Source organism: Piliocolobus tephrosceles, chromosome 8 (assembly GCF_002776525.5).
Source record: "Piliocolobus tephrosceles isolate RC106 chromosome 8, ASM277652v3, whole genome shotgun sequence".
Taxonomy (NCBI): Eukaryota; Metazoa; Chordata; class Mammalia; order Primates; family Cercopithecidae; genus Piliocolobus; species Piliocolobus tephrosceles.
The window spans coordinates 119,353,518-119,369,107 of record NC_045441.1 but is presented as its reverse complement, the minus strand read 5'-3'; the positions used below and the strand labels follow the sequence as shown (position 1 = coordinate 119,369,107).

The window sequence follows — 15,590 nt, the reverse complement described above, 5'->3', positions numbered from 1 at the left end:
CCCAGGCTGGAGTACAGTGGCAGGATCTCAGCTCACTGCAACCTCCACCTCCCAGGTTCAAGCAATTCTGCCTCAACCTCCCAACTAGCTGAGACCACAGGTGTGCGCCACCACACCTGGCTAGTTTTTATATTTTTAGTAGAGATGAGGTTTCACTATGTTGGCCAGGCTGATCCCGACCTCAGGTGATCCACTTGCCTCAGCCTCCCAAAGTGCTGAGATTATGGACATGAGCCACCATGCCCAGCTGCCCTACAGATAATAGACATTCGTTAAGTTATGGTTTTTATGAGGAATAAGAAGGTAAGAATAAGAAGGTAATTTTAGTTAGTTTGCTAAGTATAGAAGGTTTTTGTGTTCTCCAATAAATGCCCTCCTCACCCCCCTTTTATTAAAAAAAAAAAAAAATTGTTCTCTTCCAGAGCTTGCTCTTGCATCTCTCTTCAGCCTTAATGCCTTATTTGATTTTTGGAGATATTTCAAATATACTGTGGCACCAACAAGTCTGGTTGTTAGTCCTGGACAGCAAACGCTTTTAGGGTTGAAAACAGCTGGTGAGTGTTTTACATCTCTTGCAAAGGTGGGGAAAAGGTTGACAATAAATCTTTCTCAATTTAATTTTCCCATTTCGTAGACTCAGAGCTGGAGGGGACATCAGCTATCTTAAGCAGGATACAATAAATTGTCTTATGACCAATGATTGTCATTCCTTCTTGTATACAGTCAACTATTTCATGTAAGTTTGTTCCATTGTTCAGGTGCAATTAAAATTAAATGACTGACTTGCTGAGTTGAAACCAGTTTCTAATTTTGCACTCTGAAAATGGTAAACACCTAATTTGTGTCCTTTGGTAATAATACATTCTGTGATTTAACAACCAAGTAACTCTGTTAACTTTTTTCCCTGAAGAAAAAGACTTAGTTGCTTAAATATATTTTCATATAATTTTATTTGTATGTACATACATATATGTTGCTTTTTTTTTCCTTCTAGTTGTACAGACTACTCCTCCACATGATCTGGCAGCAACCCAAATCCCTCCTGCTCCACCTTCCCCTTCAATTCAGGGTCAGAGTGTGTTGAGTTATAGCCCATCTCGTTCACCCAGTACCAGTCCCAAGTTCACCACCAGCTGTATGACTGGTTACAGTCCTCAGCTGCAAGGTCTGTCCTCAGGTGGCAGTGGTTCTTATAGCCCTGGAGTGACCTACTCGCCTGTCAGTGGTTATAATAAGGTAATGACTGTCTTCTCTTGTCTAGTCACATTATTTTAGAATTGGGAGGTATACTAAAAATCACCTAATGAGTCAAAACTTATTTTATCAATGAGCAAACTGAGACTTGACTTGCCCAGAACACCCATTTAAAAACCAAGAATATCTAGTTTTAAAAAAAACACAATATCTCAAACACAGCATCTTAAACAGAAAAAATTAGCATTTGCAGAGATAACAAACTTAGGTTCACCATCTACGATCTTTCAGAAGTCTTTAAAGCAAGTTGAAACCATGATTTTTTACTTTGGTTGCTTTTACTCAAGTTTTCCCTCTTTCTTTCCTTCTTCATGTGAGGCCTTTATATATCCTTTTAGAGTTTTAGTGTGTTTTATCATGTTGGAGTGTCTTCTAAGCTAAAAACTGGGATTGTCACATGGTTGGTTTTTTTTTTTCCCAATGAGTACAAATGATTCTTGAGTATGGACACTTTCCATGGAATAGTGGGAATTTTCATTCCCACTCCCACAGTAATGTGAAATTTTGTTCTAATTTTTAGGATTAATAGAAACTGGATTGACAAATTGAAATTTTGACTCCTTCCTGAAGCATAAAACTATTACTATAAGAGGGGCGTTGAAGGAAGAGTGGTCATTTCAGATGCTGTCGCTACTGTGTTGGACTGACATCTCTATAGCTGCTAGTTAAAAGAGGAGTCTCTGGAGATGAACCGGACACACTGTCTGCCCTTATCCATTTACATATTTCTTTGTAACGAAATTCCATACTACTGGTTATCCAATATTAAAATTAATTTTGGCAGGTAATAGAATTTTGAAAATTTTGTACAAGTTAAATTTTTATGATAAAGTATATATGTAGTGAAAATTCATAACTCATAGGTAAATGTGACTTTTAAAAATAATTTTTCACAAGATGATACTAAATGATCCTTATAGAAAATTGGGGCCGGGCGCGGTGGCTCAAGCCTATAATCCCAGCACTTTGGGAGGCCGAGATGGGCGGATCACGAGGTCAGGAGATCGAGACCATCCTGGCTAACACGGTGAAACCCCGTCTCTACTAAAAAAAATACAACTAGCCAGGCGAGGTGGCGGGCACCTGTAGTCCCAGCTACTCAGGAGGCTGAGGCAGGAGAATGGCGTAAATCCGGAGGCGGAGCTTGCAGTGAGCTGAGATCCGGCCACTGCACTCCAGCCCGGGCGACAGAGCGAGACTCCATCTCAAAAAAAAAAAAAAAAGAAAATTGGAAAAGTAAAATAGAAGGAAAATTATTATAGTCCTGCCGCACAAAAATAATCTGTTTAATGGCTATTTAATACTCATCTAATGGATATACCATAATTTACTCTTGAATATTTAAGTCATTTTCATTTTTAAAAAACTTTTTAATGTGTACTAAATAGCCCTGTACATAAAATTCTTCATAAATTTGGGATGGGAGTGTCTATCCAAAAGAACTGTACCAATTTACATTGTCACAGAAATGTAGAAGAGAATTTGTTTTACCTCACTCTTGACCATCAAGTTAATTTAAAAAAAAAAAAAAGGATCTCTGCTAATAAGAAACATGACAGGCTGCGTGTGGTAGCTCACGCCTGTAATCCCAGCACTTCGGGAGGCCAAGGCGGGCAGATCACGAGGTTAGGAGATCGAGACCATCCTGGCTAACAGAGTGAAACCCCGTCTCTTCTAAAAAATACAAAAAAATAGCTGGGCATGGTGGCGGGCACCTGTGGTCCCAGCTACTCGGGAGGCTGAGGCAGGAGAATGGCCGGAACCCAGGAGGCGGAGCTTGCAGTGAGCCAAGATCGGGCCACTGCACTCCAGCCTGGGTGACAGAGCAAAAAAAAAAGAAAAGAAAAGAAACATGATAATAGTCTATTGTAACTTTTAACAAAGATTTCTTTCAAAGCCACATAGCTAAATCAGGAAGTTCTCGTTCTTTACTCACTTGTCTTTTGGGTCTGTATAATCTGATATTTTTTTCTTGGGTTGCTATTTAATTATAGAGTATAAAATATATATATACACAGAAACTTTAAATGTTTAATAGTCTTATCTGTTTATCTCCTTGTGGTTTGCTCTGTTTTTAAGTTTAGAAATTTTCTCACTTTCAGAATTGATTCCCCCCCCCACTATAGTATAAGATGATAATTTTACTCATTTTTATTTTATGCTAAAATTGATAACTAGTTGTCCCAATATCATAAATTATTTTTACCTTTAATTGACTTGGAGTCTCCTTTGTATTACATGTGATTTTGCGTATTAGAGTCTTCTGGGTGATTCTGTTTACTTGCTATGTTTTTAATGTTGTGTGTAGCAGTTTCATTGTGGACTGTTAAAACAAAAAATATCAAATACTATTGCATTTTTGCTTCAAAAACAGATAAATCAAGCTTATGTTCTATTTGTACAAAAGAAGTGACAACACCAAAATATCAAGTATAATTTTTATTCTTAAAGAAATAATTTTTTTCTTACATTAACTCTCCCTTTGTACCTACTCTTTTCCAGTCATTTCTTCTGCCTTGTATATCTTTATATTTACAAATTAGAGATAAAAAATAATGAATTGAGTTTTTTTAACCTTAGTAATCTTTCTTTTTTTTTTTTTTTTTCCCTGAGACGGAGTCTCGCTCTGTCGCCCAGGCTGGAGTGCAGTGGCCGGATCTCAGCTCACTGCAAGCTCCGCCTCCCGGGTTCGCGCCATTCTCCTGCCTCAGCCTCCTGAGTAGCTGGGACTACAGGCGCCCACCACCTCGCCTGGCTAATTTTTTGTATTTTTTTAGTGGAGACGGGGTTTCACCGTGTTAGCCAGGATGGTCTCGATCTCCTGACCTCGTGATCTGCCCGTCTCGGCCTCCCAAAGTGCTGGGATTACAGGCTTGAGCCACCGCGCCCGGCCAATCTTTCTTTTTTTTAAATCTTAAAAGATGTATCAGGAAAATATCAAAAGAAAGTAAAGGTGACAGCCGGGCACGGTGGCTCACGCCTGTAATCCCAGCAGTTTGGGAGGTTGAGGCAGGCAGATCACAAGGTCAGGAGATCGAGACCATCCTGGCTAACACGGTGAAACCCCGTCTCTACTAAACAAAATACAAAAAATTAGCGGGGCATGGTGGTGGTCGCCCGTAGTCCGAGCTACTTTGGAGGCTGAGGCAGGAGAATGGCGTGAACCCTGGAGGCAGAGCTTGCAGTGAGCCAAGATCGTGCCACTGCACTCCAACCTGGGCGACAGAGCAAGACTCTGTCTCAAAAAAAAAAAAAAAGAAAGTAAAGGTGGCAAAGGCATATCAGGAAAACATAAAAATAAGGTGGTAGTATTAACAATGTATAACTTCAGAGGCGTAAGAATTATATGAGACAAAAGGTCATTTTAAGTTGATGGAAGAAATAATACATAAGATGAAATAGTTACAATCCCAATCCCTGTATATTGAATAATACAGCATCATAAAATGTAAAGCAAAAACCTTTAGAAAAATGAAATCAATACACACAATTCTATTGGAAGACTTTAGCATTATCAATGTCTGATAAAGTAGGCAACAAATAAGGACACAAAAGATTGGAGCAATAAAATTTAATAAGACAACCTCCATAAGAATACTATTGAATATTGTACTGTTCTATTTGAGATGGTCATGGAATTGTACATGTTGTATTTTCTGACCAAAACAAAAAGAAAACTAGAAATTAAAAATAAAAGTTTGAAAAATACCACTAAAATATTTTAAAATACTCACCAAATTATTAGGTTAAATTAAAATTAGGAAAACAAGAATGCTTCAGTATCAGAATTTATGGATATAGTAAAAGCTATATGCAGTGGTAAATTCTTAACGTTAAATGTTTTTATTTTTGTTTTTTGGGGAGGTTTTTTGAGACAGAGTTTCACTCTTACCGCCCAGGCTGGAGTGCAATGGTGCAACCTCGGCTCACTGCAGCCTCCACCTCCTGGGTTCAAGCGATTCTCCTGCCTTAGCCTCCTGAGTAGCTGTGATTACAGGCACCCGCCAGCATGCCCAGCTAATTTTTTTATTTCCAGTAGAGATGGGGTTTCACCATGTTGGCCAGGCTGATCTCCAACTCTTGACCTCGAGTGATCCACCCACCTCGGCCTCCCAAAGTGCTCTGATTACAGGCATGAGCCACCTCGCCCTGCCCATTTTTGTTTTAAAAAATAAAAATAGATGTACTAAGAATTCAGGTCAATTATAAAATTATAACAAGGAGGATACAGAAAAAATGATAGATATGTGGTACAACGTGGACGAGTCCTGAAAACACTATGCTAATGAAAGAAGCCAGTCACAAAAGACGCATATTATATGATTATAGTTATATGAAATGTTCAGAGTGGGCAAATCTATAAAGACAGGAAGATTAGTGGTTATCTAAAGTTGAGGTGGAAAGGAAGGAGAAAAGGAGATTGATATCTGATCAGTTCTTTTTTAGTGGGAGGAAGGAAAAGAATGTTCTGAAATTGATTGTGATGGCTGTATAATCCTGTGAATATACTAAAACACATTGAGTTGTGCACTTTACATGAGTGAATTGTGTGGTATGTGAATTTATATCTCAATAAAGCTATTTTTTAAATGATAAAAGCAAATGTTAATGAATTATTATCTAAGACCTTTTTTCTGTGTGCATGGGAAATCCCATAAAATAGACAAATCTGTCAAATCAGCAGGGCAAATAAGACATAGACTTAAGGAGAAATTGAAATGGAAGATTTAGAAAAGGATACAGAGAAGTTTAAACCAAAATGAATATTTTTACGTTTTATGGTAAGAGCAGAGAATAGCTATTACCGTAACGTTTCATGTCTCTGTGTTGTTACTCATCTTTTAAGTTATTCTCTCTGCTGAAAACACTCTTAACATCATCCTTTGTTTGTTTAATGATGATAAAACATACCATTTTTAAGTGCATAGTTCAGTAGCGTTAAATGCATTCGAATTGTGCAGCTGTCACCATCATCGTCTCTAGAACTTTTCATCTCCCCACTGAAACAATGTGCCCATTGAAAACAGTTAACTCTCTTTTTCCACCCCCTAAGTCTCTGGCAACCACTATTCTGTGTCTCTGAATTTGATACTCTAAGTACATCATGTAAGTGGAATCATACAGTATATGTCCTTTAACTGACTTATTCACAAGCATGATGTCCTCAGGGTTCATCCGTGTTGTAGCATGTGTTATAATTCCCTTCCTTTTTAAGGCTGAATAATACTCTATTGTATGTATACACCACATTTTGTTTATCCACTCATATGTTGATGGCTTCTACTTTTTGGCTTTTGTGAAGAGTGAATGCTGCAGTATACATGGCTGTATAGCTTATCTGTTTGAGTCCCTGCTTTCAGTTCTTTGGGGTATGTATTAAGAAGTAGAGTTTATGTATCTATTTTTAATTTTTTGAGGAAACACTCTATGATGTTTGTTTTGGTAGAGATGGGGTCTTGCTATATTGCCTGGGTTGGTCTCAAACATCTCGACTCAAGCAGTCTTCCTGCCTCAGCCTCCCAAAGTGCTGGGATTACAGGCATGAGTCACCGCACTTGGCCCCATACTATGGTTTGTAGCTACTTACATTCCCACCTTAGAATATTTGCATAATGATATATCAAACAAAGCATAGTATTTTAAAATAGTTGCTTGTATTAGTCTGTTTGGGCTGCCATTAAAAAATGCCACAGGCTTTGTGGCCTGACAGAAATTATTTTCTCATAGTTCTGAATGCCAGAAGTCTGAGATCAAGGTCCCTGCCAGTTTGGCTTCTGGTGAGGGCTCTTTGTGGTTTACGGACAGCCACTTTGCCCTCCCGTGCCCTTTCTGGTATCTCTTCGTGTAAGGACACTGAGCCTGTCAGAACAAGGCCCCACTCCAATGACCTAACTTAGGCTAATGATCCTCTTACTTCAAAAACAGCCACATTGGGGGTTAGGGCTCCAACATACGAATTTGGGGAAGACACAGACATTCAGTCTATAATAATGTTCACTTTTTTCCCTCTAGACTGTAACCCTCTTGAGCACAGGATTATGTGTTTTTATTCATCTTTATTTCCTTAGCCCAGTATATGGGATATAGATGCTACATCAGTGTCTGTTGAGCCAAACTAATAACTTAGAAATGTTAATGAAATACATTACTTTTCTTGGGGAAAAAAAAAAGCCAAAAATTGGCTAAGAAGTAGAGAACCAAAATGAGAGAGAAAATTTAAAAACGATACATCACATACATCCCCAGAAGACTGTAGGGCCCTTAAGTTTTATTATTGAGTTCTTTTAAACTTTGAAGAAACAGTTACTTTATAGACTTTTTATTGTGGAAAATCTCAAACTCACAAAAATGAGGAGACCAGTTTTAATATAGTGAACTCCTGTGTATCTTTTACCCATCTTCTAAAAGTTATTAATATTTTGCTGGGGTATGAACAGCTAATTCTGATCCAGTAAAACAACATGTTAACATCAACTTGAGTTAGAAAACAGGAGTGAAATCCTGATATGATCTTCAGCAAGTTATGTAAACTCATAAGGCAAATATAGTAATCATGTGTACCTGTTATTGAAAAGATAAAGTAAGACTGTATATATTAAGCATAATTAGCACATTGTCTGACATATATAATGATTGCCTAAATACTTGGTGTTCAATATGAATTATTACCAGATACAGAAAACATGAGAACACCACTACCTATTTTACTTTATAGAATGTAATAAAACTTAAAGCACAAAATAGTTCCCCCTGGGATCTGTAAAAAACAAACCAAAAAAACTTAAAAATAAATAGGACAATGTGAAAGTTGTAAACTAAATAATGGTTTGAATTCACAGAAATTACACTTTTTTTTCTTCTTTTCAAAATAACTTTTAAGGAATAATTGATAACCAGGTACAGTTTATCCTAACAATGCAAGAGATCTATTAATACATTATATTCAGGAGTTCATTTAAAACCCAAAGTTTGAAAAGCTGTTTCCTAAAATCACCCATTTTAATATTAAAAACTTTGGTTAAGTGGCTGGATACACGGTAAATATTGAAAATCAATAGCTTACGGTTATATATATGCCAGCATTATTTAGTTAGATCTATAGGGGTTTCCAAATTCCTTTCATAATTGATTAAAAAACATAAGATCCCAAGATGGAGCTTTAGAAGTGGGGCCAAAATATTGCCAAGAAATATAAGAGATGCTAGACGAAGAGAGAGAAAATGTTCTTGGATAAAAAGATATTGTTATAAAGATTTTCTCCCTACATGCTAATGTATAAGGTGTATGCAATTCTAATTAGTCCCAGTCTACCATTTTTTAAAAATAGATTTATGCAAGTTACTCATTGATTTTAAAGTTAATATAGAAAAACAAATGAGCCAAGAAAATTTTGAGTAACAGGATACTTCCCCATAGACATTAAAACTTAATAAGTGAAATATTATGGCCTCTAGGCAAAAATAGGCCAATTAATGCAATAATAGCCCGGATATAGTGTATATAAGGATGTAATATGTTAATTTTAAAAATAAAAGAAATCTGTGTGGAAGAGGATTAACATTTTTATTTTCAAACAGCATTAAACAATTACAAGGTTATTATTAAACAATTATAAGTTAATTAATCTTTAACTTATTGCAAGCTAATATAAAGTGGTCATAAGACCCCAATAGAAAAAAATTGTAAATGTACTTGAGTAAACATTTAAATAAGTAATCCAAGTGACCAGTAATTGTATTTTTTAAGTGTTTAACATCATAAATATAGGGAAATGCAAATTAAATGTCCAGTGTTTAAAATTCTTGTATATCAAGTAACTGTTAATATGCTTTCACCAAATAATTTCAGTTTTAGGAATCTGTTAAAGGAAGCCATCAGAAATTCAAAGATTTATGTACAGCTATCTTCATATAACATTGACAAAGCTGTGTGTATTTTAGAGATTTTAAAATACATAAAATATGAAAAAGGATTATATTATCTCTGGGTGGCACAGTTACAGATGTTATTTTATTTACACTTTCTGTTTTTAAAAATATGCATGTGTTACTTCTTTTTTTAAGAGACAGGGTCTTGCTCTGTCACCCAGGCTGGAATGCAGTGGCATGGTGATGGCTCACTGTAGCCTCTAACTCCTAGGCTCCATGAGTTACTTTTTTTTTTTGATGGACTTTATTTTTTAGAGCAGTTTTGGGTTCACAGCAAAGTCAAGAGATCTCATGTACATCCCCTGTCCTAACACGCATAGCCTCCCCGAGGATTAGTATACCCCCTCACAGTGGTATCTTTCTTACAGCTGATGAACCTGCATTGATACGTCATTATCACCCTAAGTGCATAGGTTACATTAGGGTTCACTCTTGGTGTTGTACGTTCTATGGATTTGGACAAATGTGTAATGATGTGTTCACCATTATAGTATCATACAGAATAAAAAATCTGTACCACTTATTCATTCTTCTTTTGCTCCAAATTCCTGTTAACCACTGTTTTTTTTAATTTTTTTATTGCTGCCATAGTTTTGCCTTTTCTAGAGTGTCATGTACTTAGACTCATACCTGTGTAGCTTTTCGGATTGGCTTCTTTCACTTAACAATATGCATTTTAAGATGCCTGTATGTCTTTTCGTAGCTGGATAGCTCACTTCTTTTTTTTTTTTTTTTTTTTTTTTTTATGTTGTTTTTTCGGTTTTTTTTCTTTTTTTTTTTTTTTTTTTTTTTTTTCTTTGAGATGGAGTTTTGCTTTTGTTGTCCAGGCTGGAGTGCAATAGCGCAATCTCAGCTCGCTACAACTTCCACCTCCCAGGTTCAAGCGATTCTCTTGCTTCAGCCTCCCGAGTAACTAGGATTACAGGTGCGAGCCACCACGCCCGGATGATTTTGTATTTTCAGTAGAGACAGGGTTTCTCCATGTTGGTCAGGCTGGTCTCAAACTCCTGACCTCAGATGATCCTCCCGCCTCAGCCTCCCAAAGTGCTGGGATTACAGGTGTGAGCCACTGTGCCCAGCGATAGCTCACTTCTTTTTAGTGCTGAGTAATACTCCGTTACCTAATTTTGCCAGTTTATCTACTCATTCACCTACTGAAGGGCATCTTGGTTGCTTCCAAGTTTTGGCTATTATAAAGCTGCCATAAACGTACAGGTTTGTGTGTGGATGTAAGTTTTCAACTGCTTGGGTAATACTAAGGAGCACAATTACTAGATCGTATGGTAAGAGAATATTTACTTTTGTAAGAAACTGCCAAACTGGGTTTCAAAGTGGCTGTATCATTTTGCATTCCCACCAGCAAAGAATGAGAGATTCTGTTGTTCCACAACCTCATCAGCATTTGATATTGTCAGTGTTGTGGATTTTTGCCATTCTACCAGATGTTTTACTTAAGTCAAAAACCAAAACAAAATGAATTTCAATTAAAGAAAAATAACGTAAAGATCTTTTATTTTGTATAGTTGGCAAGCTTTAGCCCGTCTCCTCCTTCTCCATACCCTACCACTGTTGGACCAGTAGAGAGCAGTGGATTGAGATCTCGCTACCGTTCTTCACCTACCGTCTACAACTCACCTACTGACAAAGAAGACTACATGACCGACCTACGGACTTTGGATACTTTTCTTAGAAGTGAAGAGGAGAAACAGCATAGGGTTAAGCTGGGTACCTATATTTTCTTTATATCTACTATACATAATTTTGGTGTCACTTAATCCTTAACCTATTATTTTCATTATTTTAATATCCATACTAACATACTTTGTTAGCACTTTTTTTACTTTATATGTAGCATAATTTTATGCAGTTAGAATTAAGTTCACAATTTAAGAAGTGAAATATAGCTAAACTAAGAAATCTTGAACTTACAGTAAGTTTGAAAGCTTTTTTGTATAATGTAAGTTACAATTTCTATTTAAAGTTGAGGCTACAAAATAATGTTTTGAAGCAGTGCATAGTAAACTTACTCAAATTATAGCTGTCTCTTTTCAGGTAGTCCTTTGGAAGGTTGGTGTGGCAGAGCGGGCCGAAAGAGAGCATGTATTCACTTGAGAAGCTCTGCTGTGTTTCAGAACATTTTAAAACTTGCGTTTTAGTATTTCCGTAAAGCCTATAGTTTACCTTGGGAAAGAGTGTTAGCAGATCTTAATCTGTTTGGGGTGGATTTGATTATTACAGAGTCAATTATTTGAAACCAAATTAGGTTATTGAACTGAGTAATGATTTTTCCCGGTCAGGAACTTTCATGGAAAGCATATTAGGCGCTACTAAGGAAGCTGGTTATTGGACCATGGCTCTTTGTGTTGCTTGAAGTCTCACCAGTGATTTTTAATTTCATTTTGCCTGAAAGTGCCACAGATATTACAGAAACTGGTCAATATTATCTTCTTATTTTTGATACATGCTTTTTAAAAAAAAAATTTGAAATATTTTGAGTCTACTGAAACTTTAATACAGAATATAATACAAAGAACCTATGTATCCTTGGCACATGTTTGTAATACCTAGATATTTTCTGACTTCACTTTTATTCTTTGACCCAGTAGGAGCTATTTAGAAGTAATATTATTATTGTTTGGAAGTGTTATTGGTGTTGCTTTTAATTTTCAAGCCTGAAAAGGCTTGGTTACCTTTTTTTCCTCCTAAGTTAATTTTACTGTGGTTAGAGAATCTGATCTATACCTATCAATTTTGTGTTTGTTCGTTTCAGACTTGCTTTTAGGTCTACTATGTGATCACTTTTCTGTAAATGGCTTTGGTATGTTGAACAGAATGCAGAGTCTCTAAATTTGGGCCTCTATATTTGTTCACTGTCACACTTCTTGATGGTATTCTTAAATTCTTTATCTTACTAATTTTTATCTGCCTGATCTATTGGTTGTTAAGAAAGTATGCCAAAAGCTCCCATTGATTGTCTTCCATTAAATGTTTTCTCACAGTTCTGTCAGATTTGCTAAATATACATACGAGATTATGTTACATGCATGTAAATTCCGAATTGTGAATATCATTCTGATGAATTATGCCTTTTATCTTTATCTCTTAGGCTTTTTGCCTTAAAGTCTATTTTGTCTGACATTGACACACCTATATTAATTTCTTTTTGGTTAGTATCTGTCTGGTATATCTATATCGCTATTCTTTTAGCCCTTCTGTGCCCATAGGTTTTCGAAAATTAAGTATTTTGTGCAAATTAATAAATGATAAATAAGTATTTTGTGGGAAGCTACTTATCTAAAACTACATAAATATTTGGTCCCCATCAAACTTTTTTTTTTTTTTGAGAATAGGTCTCACTGTATTGCAGTGGTACAATCTTGGCTCACTGCAGCCTTGAATTCAGGGCTCAGGTGCCTCTCCCACCTCAACCTCCTGAGTAGCTGGGACTACAGATGCGTGCTACCATGCCATGCGAATTTTTGTGTTTTTGGTAGAGACAGGGTTTTGCCATGTTGCCCAGGCTGGTCTCAAAACTCCTGAGCTCACACAACCCATCCACTCTGGCCTCCAAAAATACTGGGATTACAGGCGTAAGCCACTGTGCCTGACCCCATCAAACTTTGACTTACTAGTTCTAACATCCTTTTAAGATTATTTTCAAAATTATTACTATGTTGGTTGTCATGGGGTTTTCCAATTTCATCATTTCTTCTATGTTTATTTATTCCTTTAACATTTTTCTTTTTTTTTTTTTAACTAATACAGTATACATAAAATTTACAATATTAACCTTTTTTTTTTTTTTTTTGAGATGGAGTCTTGCTCTGTCGCCCAGGCTGGAGCGCAGTGGTAGATCTCAGCTCACTGCAACCTCTGCCTCCCAGGTTCAAGCGATTCTCCTGCCTCAGCTTCCCAAGTAGCTGGGATTACAGGCGTCTGCCACCAATGCCTGGCTAATTTTTTCTATTTTTAGTAGAGATGGGGTTTCACCGTGTTGGCCAGGATGGTCTCCATCTCCTGACCTCAGGTGATCTGCCTGCCTCAGCCTCCAAAGTGCTGGGAATTACAGCCATGAGCCACCATGCCTGGTGTGGTGGCCAATATTAGCCATTTTAAGTGTTTAATTAAGTGGTGGTAAGTACATTTACATTATTGTGTAGCCACCTCTTACATTTATTTGTTGGTATTCTGTAAGATAAAGGTTTCTTCTCCCTAATCATATCACTTATGTTGATAATTAGATTGTCCCAGATTGGGCTAGTGGGATCCTCTGTAAGCTGACTTCTCTGTTCTTTTGACATGATACCATCATTCTTTGAGCTAATCCCCCAACCCCTACCACCTTTCTAGCACCACAGAATGTCATTTTGTGTTGTCCCTGGCTAGCTCCAGAGTCAGTCTGTTTCTCTAAGAGCCCTGATTCCTTTTAATGGAGAATGATACTTAGAAATTAATATCTGGGCACACTGTTGTTATTGAGGTATCATTACTCCAGGTCCTCTAGGAAATATTCGTATAGACACATACACAGATATATGTACATGCACACATCTATATGTATTATTCTCTCTATGTTTTTAAAAAAACACAAGTTTATAATGTTATTTCCAATTCCAGTGCAGCTATACAGTTTATTCTGTCCTCCCCGCTTTTCATATTTGTAACTTTCTCCAGTAGTAAAAAACCAGCCCTCATATTCTCTCTCATGCACACTTTCTTGCTGAATCATTTGAAAGGAACTTGCAGGCATCCTGCCACTTCATTCCTGGGTATTTCACATGCATCTCCTAAGAACAAGATATTTTCCTTTATAACTACAATGTGAGCTGGGCGCAGTGGCTCACACTTGTAATCCCAGCACTTTGGGAGGCTGAAGCAGGTGGACGACGAGGTCAGGAGCCTCATGATCAGACCAGCCTGACCAACATGATGAAACCCCGCCTCTACTAAAAAATTAGTCGGGCTTGGTGATGCGAGCCTGTAATCCCAGCCACTGTGGAGGCTGGGGCAGGAGAATCGCTTGAATCCGAGAGGCAGAGGTTGCAGTGAACCAAGATCTTACCACTGCACTCCAGCTTGGGTGACAGAGCGAGACTCCGTCTCAAAGAAAAAAACCAAATAACTACAATATGATTGTCATGCTTAAAATACTACAGGTGTTCATATTCACATTTCCCCAGTTGACCTAATACTGACCCTTACAGTGCTTTTTTTTTTTTCTTTTACTGATGCAGGATCCAATCAGGTATCACATACTGCATTTACTTGTGCTTCTGTTGTCCCCTTAAATCTAAACCATTTGGATAGTTTGGGTTTTGTGGGGTTTTTTTGTGTGTGTTCTTTTTTCTTTTATGACATTTACATTTTGAAGACACCAGGCTATTGTTTTGAAAATTCAGATTTGTTTAATCATTTTGTTACTATTAGATTCTGTTTAAATATTATTTTCTGGCAAGAATACAACATAGGTGGTGGCATGTCCTTTTCAGTGTATGACATTAGGAGATGCATGATGCTGCTTTGTCTCTTTGTCGGTGATGTGTAATAAAATTGGATCACTTGGTTAAAGTGATAGCAATTGGATTTCTTCATGATTTTCCCTTTATGTTCTGTTTCCGTAACAGCGTTTTACCTAGTGATTTTAGCATGTATTGATGATCCTTGCCCTTGATAAAGTGGTGATTATAAAGTGGAGATTTTCTTTCTTTCTTTTTTTTTTTTTTTTGAGACGGAGTCTCGCTGTGTCGCCCAGGCTGGAGTGCAGTGGCGCGATCTTGGCTCACTGCAAGCTTCGCCTCCCAGGTTCACGCCATTCTCCTGCCTCAGCCTCCCGAGTAGCTGGGACTACAGGCACCCACCACCACGCCCAGCTAATTTTTTGTATTTTTAGTAGAGACGGGGTTTCACCGTGTTAGCCAGGATGGTCTCGATCTCCTGACCTCGTGATCCTCCCGCCTTGGCCTCCCAAATGCTGGGATTACAGGTATGAGCCACCATGCCTGGCTAAAGTGGAGATTTTCTAATTATTTATTTCTACATTTCATAGTTTGGTGTTCTTCTCTAAAGAAGAGCATTCTGTTTTACCCCAACCCCAGCTTTTTTGGTTTAGTCACTGTGGACTCATGAGCTCTTTCTTTAGTAATGTCTAAACTGTTATTTAACTAATTCATCGAGTTTTTTTAATTTCAGCCACTTGTTTTCATTTTATAGTTTTATTTGGTTCTTTTCAAATATGCCAGGTTTTTGTAGAATATTTTTTAGTCTTATGTTTTCAGTTCCTTTTTCTGTCTCAGTTGCTTAAACACACTTTTTTAAAGTTATTTGTCCAATAGTTCAATTATCTAAAGTTCTTGGAGGTTAAATACTGACCATTTTTGTCTTGTTAGTTGTTATGCCCGGAGGCTTGTT

General features: G+C 37.1%; 1 protein-coding gene across 2 annotated transcripts in view; it reads left to right on the top strand.

Annotated features, from left to right (window-relative positions):
- TMEM209 (transmembrane protein 209) overlaps positions 1-15,590 on the top strand; it is a 42,441-nt gene that overhangs the window by 2,412 nt on the left and 24,439 nt on the right. For both annotated transcript variants that reach the window (XM_023207859.1, XM_023207858.1), the window contains exons 4-6: positions 423-554; positions 995-1,236; positions 10,706-10,907. In XM_023207859.1, the coding sequence (XP_023063627.1) occupies positions 423-554; positions 995-1,236; positions 10,706-10,907 (576 nt within the window). The remainder of the gene's footprint in view (positions 1-422; positions 555-994; positions 1,237-10,705; positions 10,908-15,590) is intronic.